Source organism: Tachypleus tridentatus, chromosome 7, assembly GCF_004210375.1.
Source record: "Tachypleus tridentatus isolate NWPU-2018 chromosome 7, ASM421037v1, whole genome shotgun sequence".
Lineage (NCBI taxonomy): Eukaryota > Metazoa > Arthropoda > Merostomata > Xiphosura > Limulidae > Tachypleus > Tachypleus tridentatus.
Genome location: NC_134831.1, coordinates 82,834,332 through 82,850,096, shown reverse-complemented (window position 1 = coordinate 82,850,096; position 15,765 = coordinate 82,834,332). Strand labels below are relative to the sequence as shown.

The following is a 15,765-nucleotide window of genomic DNA, read 5'->3' as shown; positions in this document are numbered from 1 at the left end:
TTGTTAACTAAAAACAAATTGCTGAACAATAAACAGCTCGGTTGGATATTTTAGCTATTCAGTTTTCAAAGAACTGTTTTTCATTCTCTCTTTATGAAGTTTCATTTTTAAGCAAGTTATATTTTACACTTTCTTTAACATTAGTTTCGAATCCCCGTCGCATCTAACATGACGGTCCTTTCAGTCGTGGGGGCTCTATAATGTTACGGTCAATCCTACTATTCATTAGTAAAAGAGTAAGTCAAGAGTTGAAGGTGGGTGGTGATGATCAGCTGTCTTTCCTCTAGTCTTACACTGTTAAACTATGGACTGCTAGCGCAGATAACCCTCGTGTAGCTATGCGCGAAATTCAAAAAACAAACAAACAATAATTTAATTAACATTATTGATTACAATATTTAACGCACATTGTATACATATTTGTATTCTTATATTATTATTATATAGTATCTATGACTGTAATCATTTTGCAATCTTTCCTTAGCATTCGGACTTCGAACTGACGTAGGTCTTCTATAATTACAGAACCTCGCGAGTTACTATTGGAATTAGGCCCGGCACGACCAGGTGGGTAAAGGCGTTCGACTCATCATCTGAGGGTCGCAGTTTCGAATCCCCGTTGCACCAAACACGCTCGCCCTTTCAGCCGTGAGGGCGTTATAATATGACGGTCAATCCAACTATTCGCTGGTAAAAGAATAGCCCAAGAGTTGGCGGTGGGTGGTGATGACTAGGTGCCTTCCCTCTGGTCTGACACTGCTAACTTAGGAACGGCTAGCGCAGATAGCCCTCGTGTAGCTTTGCGCGAAATTAAAAAGATACAGAAAAATGCTATTGAAATTACAACAAAAAATACTGTATAACAAAGAGGACACCTAACTGATAAATCCATGCTTTGAAATCAATACAAGGTTTTCTGTTACACATTTAAATACAGAGCGCATAGTTAGAACTGTATATGTAATTAGCTATATTGGTCATTGAATTAATTTTTGGTTCTCATTAGAAAGTAATGTAATAAGACGTAAAAAGTTGGTCGTAGTTCGGAAATCTTCCTTTTTCTTCGGTTTTATCATGACGTTAAAGGTAATGATGTTTTGTGTTCGCTTATCTTATAATTTATTTTCTCTAACAAGCCTCCATCGGGAAAAAAAACACACTTAAAAAACACCAAAAATCGATTTTCGTCAGCATATTCAAGATAGAAGTTCTTCAAACAATATTCACCGTTATAGATTTGTAAAATATTCAACAAAAAAAGTTTTTAATTGAGTTTATCTTAATAACAATAATTCTATATTCAAAGAATGATGATGAAGCGAGTTGTCTTTCAATTTTTCAGCTTATAATTAATGAATCGTACAGAGAAGATAATAAAGACGTAGTTTTTTGTAACTAGTTATCAGCGAAGATTAATTACAACTGTAAACATCATGTCATGTGTGTATCAGCTTAAGCTGTGTATTTTCAACCCGAACAGTATCATGCGACATGTGAACTAACCCTCACGTCAGACATTCCAAGATTTAGGGTGTAGCTGTTCCTAACTTAGAACTTCTCACTAGATGGCGTACAACGAACATCTGACGTGACTTTCACATTTATAACGCCTTTAGTCTTGAAAGAGCAAAGTTTACTCAACATATATATGTAAAACGGCTCGTTTGGGTTAAGAAATTTTTTTTACGTAGAGGAGCGAACAAAGTTTTGACCTTCTTCGGTCATCGTCAGGTTCACAAAAAAAAAAGTAACTGACCGGAAGCTGACCACATGTTTGAAAGGGGTTGTGTAACTGAGTGTTGGAATGTAGAAGGCAGTGTTAGATGTTTGAAAAATTAATTTTATATTATTTATTTTATTTTTATTATTTATTATATTGTTTTTAATATAGGTATAAAGGTGTTCCTTTGTATTGGTTTATTTTGGGCTTGAGTTGTTGTATAAGTAAAGCTTCTTTGATTTTGCGTTTGTTTATATTTGTTTCTTTATTTAGTATTTGGATGTTTTCTATGGTTATGTTGTGTTTATTTGACTTGCAGTGTTCGAAAACGTGTGAAGGTGACTTTTCATGTTCTTTGAATCTGGTTTCCATTTTTCTACTTGTTTCTACAATATAGAAGTCGTGGCAGTTATCACATTGTATTTTATAAATAATGTTGGTGTGGTGTTTGTCAGTGTAGTTTTTACATAGTATAGACCTTAGTTCTGTGCCTTTTTTGAATAAATTTGGTATAAACTGGAATGTCATATTTTGTTACTAGTTTTTGCCAAATGTTGGTTATTTTTCTGCTGATGTCGGGAATATATGGTATACAGCAGTATATGGTTTCGTGATTTTTTGATTCGTGAGATAGATTTACTTTTGTTGGTTGATTTTGCTTTCTGTTTAGGTGTATGCGTACAATGTTTTCTACGGTTTGTGGAGGAAACTTATTGATGTTGATGAAGTATTGTTTTATTTTGTCTAATTCGTCGTTAATTTTATCTGGTGAGCACAGTTTTATGGCTGTGTTTATTTGGTTTCTTAGTATGTTGAGTTTTTGTTTTGTTTCATGTGCTGAGTTCCAAGGAATGTATAGTCCAGTATGGTGATTTTTCGGTGGATTTCTGTTTTGAATTGTGTGTCGGTTCTTGTAATTTTGAGGATAAGAAATGATATTTCATTGCTTTCTTCCTGTTCACATGCGAAGTTAATGTTGGGATGTATAGAGTTAATGTGATTGAAAAAATTAAGTGTGTGTTCTGTAGATGTGAATCCCGCAATCGTGTTATCTACATATCTGTACCAGAATAGTGGTGGATGTAATGCTGTGTTAATTGCTAATTGCTTGTGTTTCAACTTGTGTTATAAAAATATTGGCTAGAACTGGTGATACTGTGTTGCCCATGCTTAGGCCATTTGTTTGTATGTAGTTGTGGTTGTTGAACATGAAGTTTGTTTTCATCGTGGTGAATTCTATGAGGGTTATAATAGGTTGCTCGGAATGTCAATAGATGGGTTAGGGTCTCGTATATAGAGTTCTAAGGCTATCTTGCAGGCTTCAGTGGTTGGAACTTCTGTAAAGAGGGATATAACATCGAAACTGGCCATTAAGGCTTTATGATTAAGTTGATTAAGATTAGACTTGAAATTAAAACAGTCTTTGATGAATGAGCTGGCTGATGTTACATATTTGGAGAATGCCCATGCTATGTATTTACCAAGATTGTAATTAAACGATTCATATGTGGACATTATTGGTCGTAATGGACAATTTGGTTTATGAGGTTTGGGGATGCCGTATATTTGTGGTGTGCGTGAGTCGGTTTTACGTAGGTAGGAATAAAGTGTTTGTGAAATTGTGTTGGCTTTTTTCATTTTTAGTAGTACTTTTTTTAGTTGTGTTTCGTGTGTCTTTGTTAGATTTGTGTATATTGGTTTAAATTTGTTCGTGTCTGATAGGATGTTCTTCATTTTTTGGATGTATTCATTCGTGTTCGCTATGACTATAGCGTTAAGTTTATCTGCTTTTGGAATTTTTGTTTTTGTCTTGTTTTAGGTTTTCAATGAAATTAATGTCTCTTTTTGTAAGATTGTTTTTTAGCTTTTTGTTTTGTGAAATTATGTTGATGGTTTTGTGAGAAAATTCTTTGAAATGGTCAGTTTACGGTCAATTACCTCTTCCTTTCTTTGTGAGCCTGACGATGACCGAAGAAGGTCGAAACTTTGTTCGCTTCTCTACGTAAAAAATTTTCTCAACCGAAACGACCCGTTTTTACATATATATTTTTATCCAGAAGTGGGTTTTATCGACATCACTGATTAGAGTTTACTGAACAAAATATCACAGATCGAATGTTTGACATTGCGCTCTGCAGACCGAAATCTAAATACGATATCCCTCCCTGGCTGGTGATTAGATTATTCACAGTTTGAAACCTTTTGTTTTTTGCTTGTTTATAATTACTTAATTTCTTAACATCGAGTCTACTCTTGTAAACAATTTTAGGATTTAGAGCAGTATCTCAAGTATTATTACATGATTAACCCAAAATCTGAAGTTGAAGACAAACTAGTTTGATCTTTAGCCACTAATTAACAGACAAGGGTAATTTGTAATACAACATACAGGGTACCCGGTATTCATGTCATTTTTTAAAATTCTGGGTTAAGCTGGTAATTCATGATGATTCCTACGTGTCTAAGTATTAATTCTTTAAATGCCCGGCATGGCCAGGTGGTTGAGGCACACGACTCGTAATCTGAGAGTCACGGGTTCGAATCCTCGTCACACCATATATGCTCGCCATTTCAGCCATGAGGCGTTATAAAGTGACGGTCAATTCCACTATTCGTTCGTAAAAGAGGAGCCCAAAGGTTGGCAGTGGGTGTTGATTATTAGCTGCCTTCCCTCTAGTCTTACACCGTTAAATTAGGGAGGGCTAGCACAGATAGCCCTCGTGTAGCTTCGCTTAAAAAACAAACAAACAATCCACTCATATAAAGCGCCGTAAGTAAAAAAACATTAAGAAATATGACAGTTACATCTGGGGGGCATTCTCGTCCAAGATTAAAGCTCATTGATTTATAAATCGTTTCAATAATTATATGAATTGAACTATTTTATAACCATAGTTAAAACTGTATCAATATTATTGAGCTTTGGACAAAACATTCACTCTTAATCTTAATCTGTGGACTTACAACGCTAGAAACCGACTTTCGATACCCGTGGTAGGCAGAGCACTGTGTAGCTTTGTGCTTAACTTCAAAGAAAAGTCTTGTGTAATTACTGTGCACAATATTCATATATCTCTAGAATATTAACCAGTGAGTATATCTTACTCAGAAATATCATATGTTGATTAACGACTCATAAAATGAAACCGATGGTTATTAAAGTGACAAACAATGGACTAAGTAGATGAAAACGACAAAATGTTTACCCTAGACATTATCATGTTTCTTTGGTTATTAACATGGTCTGTATTTAACTCTACTATAAAAAAAGCTTGAACTCGACTCAACAACTTTAAAGTCGAGGCATTGAACTGATAAACCTTATCTTCCGAAGATATAAAGAAGACAACTAACGTAGTGGATATTGTATGGAAGTATGAATAGCTAGTGAGTGTTGAGTGTAACTTCTCTGGATTAACTGTATCCTGGTTATTTACAGATGTATAAGCATGCATTTTCAAAAATTGTTTGTGTACACTCAAAGCTTGCACAACGTCTCGCTTTTTCCTCATAAATGTACACCCTCAGAAGTCCTCTACTAGCAGAAAGTGGAGAATTAACTTAATATTTACATCTTCCACAATATCTTGCCGTTTCTGTACAAGTATGAAAGTTCAAAATTCCTTCTTGAAGAGAACATTTTAAATACTAATTCTACACAGAATCATCCCAAGTCACGTTATGACCTTTTTCATATTACAGCCTGTATTAAAACAGAAATTTTGACGTGAACAATATTGACTTCGTTCCATTGTTTAATAATAATTTACAAGTTCAAGATTACCAACAAGTGTTAAAAAAAACATTTTATTTTATTTCTGAAGATGCAAGAGGTCATGTCAGGTCATCAGTGAAACTCGTTCTTTCAAAAATTATATTTTAAAAATACTTGTACTTGCAACTTATTGTATTGAAAAGTTGATTGATTTAATAATATCCAAGTAGCTAAACACTACTAAGGCATGTCTGATTTTTGGTGTTTTTTTTTTGTCCCAACTAGTAAAGGAAATGTGGAGAGCTCAGATAATTTCCCATGCGTTCAATTTAGTCAACACAAAAAGTATGTCACAAACAGCTTTCAATAACAGCGGTGTTCGACAGGCAACACACATATTAGAAAAAAACAGAGCAATGTTTGAGATATTACTGTTGAGTGAGGAACCTATTGAACTGAAACAGTTCATTTGAAAATACAATACACCAACTTTTACAGCAGGCAAGTCCTGATTTTAATTAATACAACGTTTCGATCCATGGTATCGAATCATAATCAGGTAATAGTTTCAGCTATACAAGGCTGTTTATGTTAAAGTATAGCGAGAGTGTTAAATTATTTCTAGAAGCAAAATTTGTCCCCGCTTTGGTTATGTAACTGTGCAAATCATATACTGAGGAGTTCAATTGTTGTATGTTAGCGATGGCTGTACTATTGATTGATGGCTCTACTATTATTAGAACCTTATACGTTTTTCTCGACTATTATCACCTCATGATATTTCGTAGTAGAATAAGTGCAGACTGTTTGTAAATTTAGCCGTCAAGGACGTATACTGGCGCTTTTTAAAGTGAAATTATTGAAGACTGTATTGTAAAACCTGAGTAGAGAAGAATTAGTCTTATTAACTGTGTTTTAAACTAACTGAACTATCCTATGTAGAGTTTTGAAGACAGAACTATTATTATTTATTAATCATTAACCGAGAAAGAATCAAGTTCAATTTCATGAATACATCTGGATGACATATGTATAAGTATAGTCTATATCAATATCTATATCAAGAAAAAATCAAGTTCAATATCATGAATACATTTAGATGACATATGTATTAGCATGATCTATAATGATGTCCGTAGAATAAACAAAAACAAATGTGTTCTTTATTTCAGCAAAGGCTTAAATCGTTTTACGTCGGGGGCACGGCATGGCGTGTTAAGGCGTGCGACTCGTAATCGGAGGGTCGCGGGTTCGCATCCCCGTCGCGCCAAACATGCTCGCCCTCCCAGCCGTGGGGGCGTTATAATGTGACGGTCAATCCTACTATTCGTTGGTAAAAGAGTAGCCCCAGAGTTGGCGGTGGGTGGTGATGACTAGCTGCTTTCCCTCTAGTCTTACACTGCTAAATTAGGGACGGCTAGTGCAGATAGCCCTCGAGTAGCTTTGTGCGAAATTCAAAAACAAAAATAACACGTTATCAGTCATACATTACACTTTCACACAATTTTTATTAATCCTAATATTAAATATTCACGCTAGAACTCATACAAAATTAAACTTAAAGACAGTATATCTATGCTAAAAACGTGTTGCTTTGTGCTTATTAAATAGAACAATGATCCTGTGTAATACTTAATATAATGTGTTTCTGTTAATAATTAGAACGATGAGCCTACGTTATATTTAGTACAATGTATTCCACTTAATAGTTAGAGCACTGATCCTGTACTTAATACGATGTATTCCCGTTAACAGTTAGAACAGTGATACGACGTAATGCTTAATATCGATATCTGTGTCTTCTGGATATGTCCAAGTTGTCATTCACATTACGTAGTTAAAGACCTATAACAATTTTACTTCTCAGCTCTCCACCTCAGTTGAATGTTAAAACAACTAAAGTTGTTTTGTATGACCGTATTATAAACAAAGTAATAATAGAAACAACGATAATATCCTATTCTTTACGAATTATGAAACAAAATGTTCGATTTCTACACGAGATCAGGAAGTGTGATAATATGCGATAATAGAAGATAAAAATACAGGACTAAATACAATCTCTCAGAAGTCCAACAGAAGAATTACAAGCAATCTGAAGCGGAAACATTGTGAAATTATTTTACAATAATTCGTTTTGTTCCACTATATTTCGCGTAAGGCGTGCGACTCGTAATCCGGGGTCGCGGGTTCGCGCCCGCGTCGCGCTAAACATGCTCGTCCTCCCAGCCGTGGGGGCGTATAATGTGACGGTCAATCCCACTATTCGTTGGTAAAAGAGTAGCCCAAGAGTTGGCGGTGGGTGGTGATGACTAGCTGCCTTCCCTCTAGTCTTACACTGCTAAATTAGGGACGGCTAGCACAGATAGCCCTCGAGTAGCTTTGTACGAAATTCCAAAACAAAATCCACTATATTTGTCGTCTCTTTGTTTATTTTTGAATTTCTCGCGAAGCTATAAGTGGGATTAACCGACACTTATAACGCCCCTATGGCTAAAAGGGCAAGCATTAGGTGGGGTGGCGGGATTCGAACCTTCGACCCTCAGATTACAAGCCAAGCGCTCTGATATCCTGGTCATACAGGGCCATAGTTGTCGTTATTTAGTTTAATTATTTTTTTAAATTAATTTAAGTGATGTATTAATTCTGTTAAAAGTGTCATTAAGAACTGCCTGTCTGTGTAAACTGCACTGAAGAATTCCTAAGACAGTTGGGTTGTAATGACATCCAGTTAAATTTAAAGATGTGGCTTTTCAACGATACGTCAATTTGTACAGAAAAAAATCAGAGTTTTCAATGAAGTGTTTTTACTAAAAATTAATGATTTAATGAAGGGTATTAAGTACCACATGATGTCTTCATTTCTTTTATCAAAACATTACATTAATGTTTTATTTGACATCTCTTGTCAGCTCCCATTAAGTTGATCAAAGCTTAGAATTTAAATAGAATAAACATTAAATCGTGAAGTACTTAAATAAGACAACATTAGTAATATAGATAACAAATTACAGACAAGACTTTCAAACATGGTAATAAATAGTTGGTAAAAGTTCTGTATTTTTACATATATCATTCTAACTACTATGATGAGATAAGTATCTCCTGGTTAAAGCTAAAAACGCCGTTTATCTCTCTTCTTGTCAACGCCATCATTACTTGAATTATAGAACTTAATGTTTAGATCTAAAATATTTAATTAATTGTAAAAATAAAACTCTCTACTAAATGGGTTATCTGGAAGTCTTCCAGTTACTTTGAGGCCCGGCATGGCCAGATGGTTAAGGTATTCGGCTCGTAATCCGAAGATCGCGGGTTCGAATCCTCATCATATCAAACATGCTCGCCCTTTCAGCCGTGGCGGCGTTATTCTGTAACAATCAATCATACTGTTCGTTGGTAAAAGAGTTGGCGGTGGGTGGTGATGACTAGTTGCCTTCCCTCTTGTCTTACACTGCTAAATTAGGGACGGCTAGCGCAAATAGCCCTCGAGTAGCTTTGGGAGAATTTCAAAAAAAAAACAGAGAAACAATTCTCTAGAAAATTACGTCAGCTCATTAGTCCCATATCCTACATTAATTCTGAATATACTTTTTGCGAAATAGGGCGCAAACCATAAGCTCTTGGATTCAAACTAATCACTAGAGCACGCCAGGTCGGTTTCATTTTACTATTTAAGAACTATAAGGAAAACTGCAAGTTATTGTGTCTATGCTCTGTAGATTTGAGCTTGTGTTCCTAATGCATGCTTATTTATGTTAAACTTTGATTTATCGCTGACCGTTGGAAAGTGGAAAACTGAGCGAAATTCAAGACAACAAACAACATCTAAAATATTTCAGGTTGTTTTATTGAATTTCGCACAAAGCTACTCGAGGGCTATCTGTGCTAGCCGTCCCTAATTTAGCAGTGTAAGACTAGATGGAAGGCAGCTAGTCATCACCACCCACCGCCAACTCTTGGGCTACTCTTTAACCAATGAATAGTGGGATTGACCGTCACATTATAACGCCCCACGGCTGGGAGGGAGAGCATGTTTGGCGCGACGGGGATACGAACCCGCCACCCTCAGATTACGAGTCGCACGCCTTAACACGCTTGGCCATGCCGGGTCATTTCAGGTTGTAATTTAACGTTCGATATTGTTTAAATCTTTACACATGACGTTTCAAGTGATTTTCGTACACAGTAAATGTCTATCATGAAACCTTTATTAATCATGTGTCGTGTTGGTGATTACAGTTAGTCCTATTTGTCGCGCTAAAGTCCCGTGTGGTTTTCATAACTTATAAAGGAATATCCGGGTTCGTGATTTCGTGAAATTAATCTTGTTACAAATTAATGATAGCAACGTAAAGTCCACGAATCGCCTGTAACTCTGTTCATGAGGTGGACTTATGAGAAAAGATGAATATGACAAGAGAAACTATGTCACGTCAAGAAAGTTATTAAAACGTCAAACGTGCTCTGTGTACTCTACAGAAAAGGTAAAGCTGATACAGTTTACGTTACACATAGACAGCCATGTGTTGTACTGGATAAATTTCCAGATTTAAACTAAATATATTAATGTCAACCTTTATATCATGTTTATCCAGTCCGTTTAATTTACGTTCAAGTTACGTCTACTTGTTTTTAAAACAGTTTTATATTTCTTGCAGGTTCAGCGTAAAGAAATAATACCACTGAAGTATGACTGGCCAGCAAAAGTGGACATTCTTGTATGGATCAATATCACTGACCGTTTTTTTTTCTTAACATTGAAAGGTAAAGTTATATTTTAATCTTAACCGTGAAATACTAATATTACTTTTCAGAATTAAAAGTAGTTCATAAATCATCGTTAACGTGTTCTAATATGATATCACAATACGGACTAAAACTGTGCAAACGACGATTTTACCCAAAACAGTCGTCAGCATATTGTTTAAAATATACACTAGTTAGGATCGTTTTATTCAGACCTGTCTAGCCTGATTTGAGATACAGATGCAAGTTATATTGATCACATGATGTGTCCGATGATCCATGCAGTATTATGAATGATTGGAAAAAAACATATTTATTATTAATCCAACAAATACGGGCAAAGATATTTCAGAGTTCCAAAGGAGCATGACAGTGGATGAACGTCTATCGGGTGCCTCAATGGTCAATCTCTCTGGAGACTTGTTGTAAATTCATGATTTGAGGCATGTTTTTGTGGCATGGCCTGTGTACCTCTGTCCGTTTATGAGGTACAATGAATTTCGAAGCTTTCCTCAGCATCATATCTGATCACATGCATACAGTGAAACTTCAACTGTACCCTGATGAGACACAGATATTGTCAAGAAGACAATACTTCCATCCACTATGTATATATTGTGTGTGCATGGCTAGAATATCATGGCCGCGGCATCAAGTGTTTTCCATGGAAACCACAACCTCCGATCTCGATCCATCTTATCACATTTTGGATGAACTTTAAAGACACATTCGTCATCATGATCCTTTGATACATGATTACATATAATATTAATGAATGATTAGGTACAAGTCCTTCGGAACAACTTCCAGCACCTTATGGTTGATATTCCATATCGCATTATAGCTGTTATTTGGGCAAAAGATGATCAATCCTGTTGTTATACGTAGGTCATAATAAAGTGACCAGCCAGTGTGGATTATATTCCACGTCGTATCATGGCTGTTACTTTGTACAAGAGATTATTGTTCTCGTTATTATATGCAGGTCATAGTAAAGCGATCAGCCAATCTGTATTAGTTAAGGCTTGAACCAACTCAAGGAGGCACTTCAATATAAAGGACAGTTAGCCAAGTATAAGTTTTATAGAAGAAATATTTTTCTGTTGACAGAATGTACACCCTTTTTTCTGGGCGCTATTAACTATTAACTTTTTACAGTTTACAGTTTTTGACTATGTCGTTGTAACATTTTATTTTAAATGGTTACACAAACATTATACAGTATAGATTTCCATCCAAAGAAATATTCAGTCAAACAACTTCGAAAATATTCGTTTGGATCTCAAGCAGTACCTTTCTTCATTACTCTATTACCTATGCTTTATTAACTAATAACAATAGTAATAGCTTTATTTATTAATTATCAAACTTAAACCAAATAATATTAACGCATAATCTCGTTATTCTTGTAATGAATATTTTGCTCAGATCCTGTAAACATACAACCACACATATGTATATACACAGTTTGGTAAGTACTGTTTCATTCTATACACTAATGTGCTTGGAAACTATTTTCATGTTCTTATGTATTTTTTTCATGTTAGATCATTTATTGGATTATTATATACACGTTGGTTGAAGGAACTTTTTCCCCAATGTTCAGTACATAGCAGGGTTTCAGAATATTCTTCCTATTACTAACACAGCAATTGTTCCTAGGGCACTGTTTATATATTTATATTTAACCTAGTGATACATATGTCTATTGGGACGTTGGTTCTTTCATCAATATTCATTCTGGTGGTCCAGTAACAGGTTTATTTGACAGATTAGTGTTCTCACGTTAGATCCACCGTCTGATTAGTACCTATTCTAATTATTCAATAACAGATTTATTTGTCACGTTCATGTTCCCAAGTTAGATCATATTTACTGGTTAAGAATTTGTTTTCTTGTTCATTTAGCGACTGTTTGTAGTACCCTGGTGAATCAACGGTGAGCGTAACACTCACATTGCAGACAACCTATTATGTAGCTATGTACTCAGAAAAACAACAGCTGTTTCTGTATTTGTTACACGCGTGCATACTGAACATGATTTATAAAGCACTAAATGAAATACTGGAAAAAAATTGATATTGAAAATATATTTGCTAAAAATATCATATTTAAAAAAAAAAACAAAGCGAAGATGTTATTTACCCAATGGAAACGCATTTGCTTTCAAATCTCCCGAAGAAATGAAATATGTATTGAATTGCCTGAAAGTAACGAGGCCCTTAAACTTCTCCAGCAAACATGATGGATTCACTCGTTTCTAAACAAACTTTACTGAGATTGTTTGTCAAGAGTTCTGAGTGGTGGTCCTAGTAGTTAAATTTCTACTTAAAGCACAAGAAAATGTATATATTGATTTGAATGAAATTGACGATCTGTGAGTATATACAGAGCTCTCAACCACGAGATACCGCGGGCTCGTGACTTCTAATGTACTAACTTATGATCCAGAAAAACTAGCTATGGTTTTCATGACGCCCGATTTCAGGCGTGGAGTTTACCATTGAGCCACTAGAGACAGATGCTTTTTTTTTTCTGTTTGTTTTTCTTTTGCAAAACTTAGTGTTAAAATAAGATTAAGGTGTAATAATTAAATATATTAAATTATTGTGGCGGCCTGGGATGGCCAGATGGTTAAGGCACTCGACTCGTAATCCGAGGATCACGAGTTCGAATCCACGATACACGAAACATGCTCGCCCTTACAGCCGTGGGGGCGTTATATAGTGACGATCAATCCCACTATTCATTGGTAAAAAAGTAGCCCAAGAGATGGCGGTGGGTGGTGATGACTGGCTACTTTCCCCTTAGCCTTACACTGCTGAATTAGGGACCGCTAGCGCAGATAGCTCTCGTGTAGCTTTGCGCGAAATTCAAAAACAAAGAAACAAACAATACATAACTCCAGCAACTAAAGCTTTTCATAAAATATCAAATAAAACCAGACATTAGAATTGTAACTACACATTAATATAAACTTCTATCAATGAAATATATATTAAACCTAACATTAGGTATTTGATACATATTCTTCCTGTTGTTTCCATAAAAGTTGTGATTCCAAAGGATTTAAGGTTCGATCATACAAGACATTCCCTTAAGAGTTATTGGTAGTCCGTTGATTAGCTGCCTTCCCTCTGGCTGTGTAGCTCAAAATTAAGGACTGCTATGAGCGGTAGTCTTGATGTATATTTGCGCAAACATTCTAAACAGATCAAATACTTCTTTTAGGATTTCAAAATTTATTGGCATTTACAATTTTAACCAATCGAATATTTCATTAAAATAACTCTGATCTTTGACGTTTGTTATAGATTTAGCCTTGTTTTTCCCAGTATTTCATCTACAGATTATGTGATATATCATTAAATAGTAATGTTTAATTCTTTAAACCCTACAAACAATTTTACTCCTTAGACGACAGAGACCTCGGTATGTTAAAGTTTCTTAATATTTAGTTTCATTTAGAGCAAACAATTGGAAAACTATTAAGTTAAATTGGCTTATTGTTTTCTGCCACTAGAGGACGCTCAGCTGATATTAGGTTGAAGAATAATTCGTGAGCGTTTTTAAATAATTTCATTCAAGCATTACATGCAAGACTATACAATACTTCAATGCATAAACACATTACGCCCAAAACATTTATTATGATACTTTATTTCATGTAATACCTAGGTATATAGTATGCATTGTTTTAAACGAAATTGCAAGAAATTAAATGCGAAAAGCAGATGGTGTCGAAAATGCTCGATTTTGTCCACTTGACAGTCCATTTAATGAGCTGAAAATGAAAGCAAAAATTAAAGACATATGAAAATCAAACACACCATCTATTAGAGCAAACAATTATCTACCAAATGACATGAAATATTTTGGAAAGCGTTTCATTTATGAATATATTTGTTTAACTTGAAAAAACGCTCACGAATTATTCCTCAACCCAATACATTATCATAAAAGAAGTGGGACTGAACAGTCCAAAGAAAAGGAGTGAAAACAATAACATTAACAGCCTAGTGATTAGAACGACCGGCTCGTAATCTTCGAGCCCAAGGCTCGAATCCTCGTCACACCAAATAAGCTCTCACTTTCAGCCGGAGGTGGGAGATGGGGCAATATAATATAACTATCAGTCATCCTATTCGTTGTTAAAAAAGTAGCCAACGAGTTGGCAGCGGATAGTATTAGCTAGCTGCCTCCCCTATAGTCTGTGTCACTTCTAAATTAGGGACAACTAGCGCAGATAGCTTTCAAGTAACCCTGCGCGAAATTCTAAAACACAAAAAAAACTTTATTGCCATTATCATACTACTCCACACATAGGTCAAGAAAACCTTTTGTAAACCTTTTCTCACAAACAACAGCAAACACTGACAAATTAAAATAACCTAAGTTTTATAATAATGTAAATGTACAGTTAATCATCTATATAATTTATATTTACGTTAACTATGAAATTATTTATTAGAATGCAGCCATGATATTGTTAGAAACAAACCCCAGTCGAATAGTGCCAATAATTGGCGCAACTTCTTTGTTTTTCAGAGAAAGAAAACGTGAACCCAAGTGTCGCCAATAGAAAGTTTTCGAATGACGCTTAGATAGCTAATTGTATGTTCCAAATTATAGCTTTGTGCGTTTAAAAACATACTATCACATTTTTTACACGTTCCATTTTTAATCAGGCTTTATTTGTGTATTTGTCATCTTCTTTTTTACTTGACAGTGATAATAGTAGGACACGTTTTGGCAGGATATGAGTAATCTTTAGCTGAGACAGTTTTACTTTTCTAACAGGATGACTGGTTGGTAATAGTAGGACCAGTTTCGACAGGATAGGAGTCATCTTTAGCTAAGACAGTTTTATTTTTCTAACAGGGTGGTTGGTCTTTGAAATGGGTTGCCTTCAGATGTTATAGAGGTAGTAAATTTAGTATATTTCAAGTAAAATATTGATAAGTATACAAATAAAAAGGGCTGATTAGACGTATTTATTAATAGTTTAGCTAAGACGATGGAACAACCAAGGTGAACAAATAGGCCCCAGGTTGTCCCGAAAAGTTAAGTTTCAAACGTCTATAACACTGTTATAATTTATATATATATAATTGGAATTCTGAGAATTTACTAGTGTTATACACAAACAGTTTATTTGTTAAAACTGCATATTTTAAGGAACAAAAGAAAAACACATGCTGATACTTTTCCATTCTCAAAGTTGGCATATTTTATATCATACCTGACATCGACACGATATAACAAAATACTTTAAGAAGCTAACTCACATGTAACACGTTGTATTTATTGGGAACGTCAGGGTGACTCCAAATACATATTTCTGTTGTGAAAATCATCTGATAATCAGATGATAACGATGGCATGGTTCATACAAGAAACATGCCATTGTTAGCCTCTCCTCAGTTCAGGTTTCTAATTTGTTTTTAACATCTGCCACCCAGCCAGCTCAGCATCTTTTAGTACAAGGTCAACATGGTGGTCATTGAGGGTTATTTCGATATATCTTAATCAGTGAAGCTCGATATACCTTTTAAAACGGAAATAAACTAAAGATTAATGA

The 15,765-nt window shown here is 35.0% G+C and overlaps 1 protein-coding gene across 1 annotated transcript in view; it reads left to right on the top strand.

Moving 5' to 3' along the window:
• LOC143256067 (uncharacterized) overlaps positions 1 to 15,765 on the top strand; it is an 86,865-nt gene that overhangs the window by 23,924 nt on the left and 47,176 nt on the right. Inside the window, exon 3 of the mRNA XM_076512742.1 lies at positions 10,097 to 10,202. Within this exon, the coding sequence (XP_076368857.1) occupies positions 10,097 to 10,202 (106 nt within the window). The remainder of the gene's footprint in view (positions 1 to 10,096; positions 10,203 to 15,765) is intronic.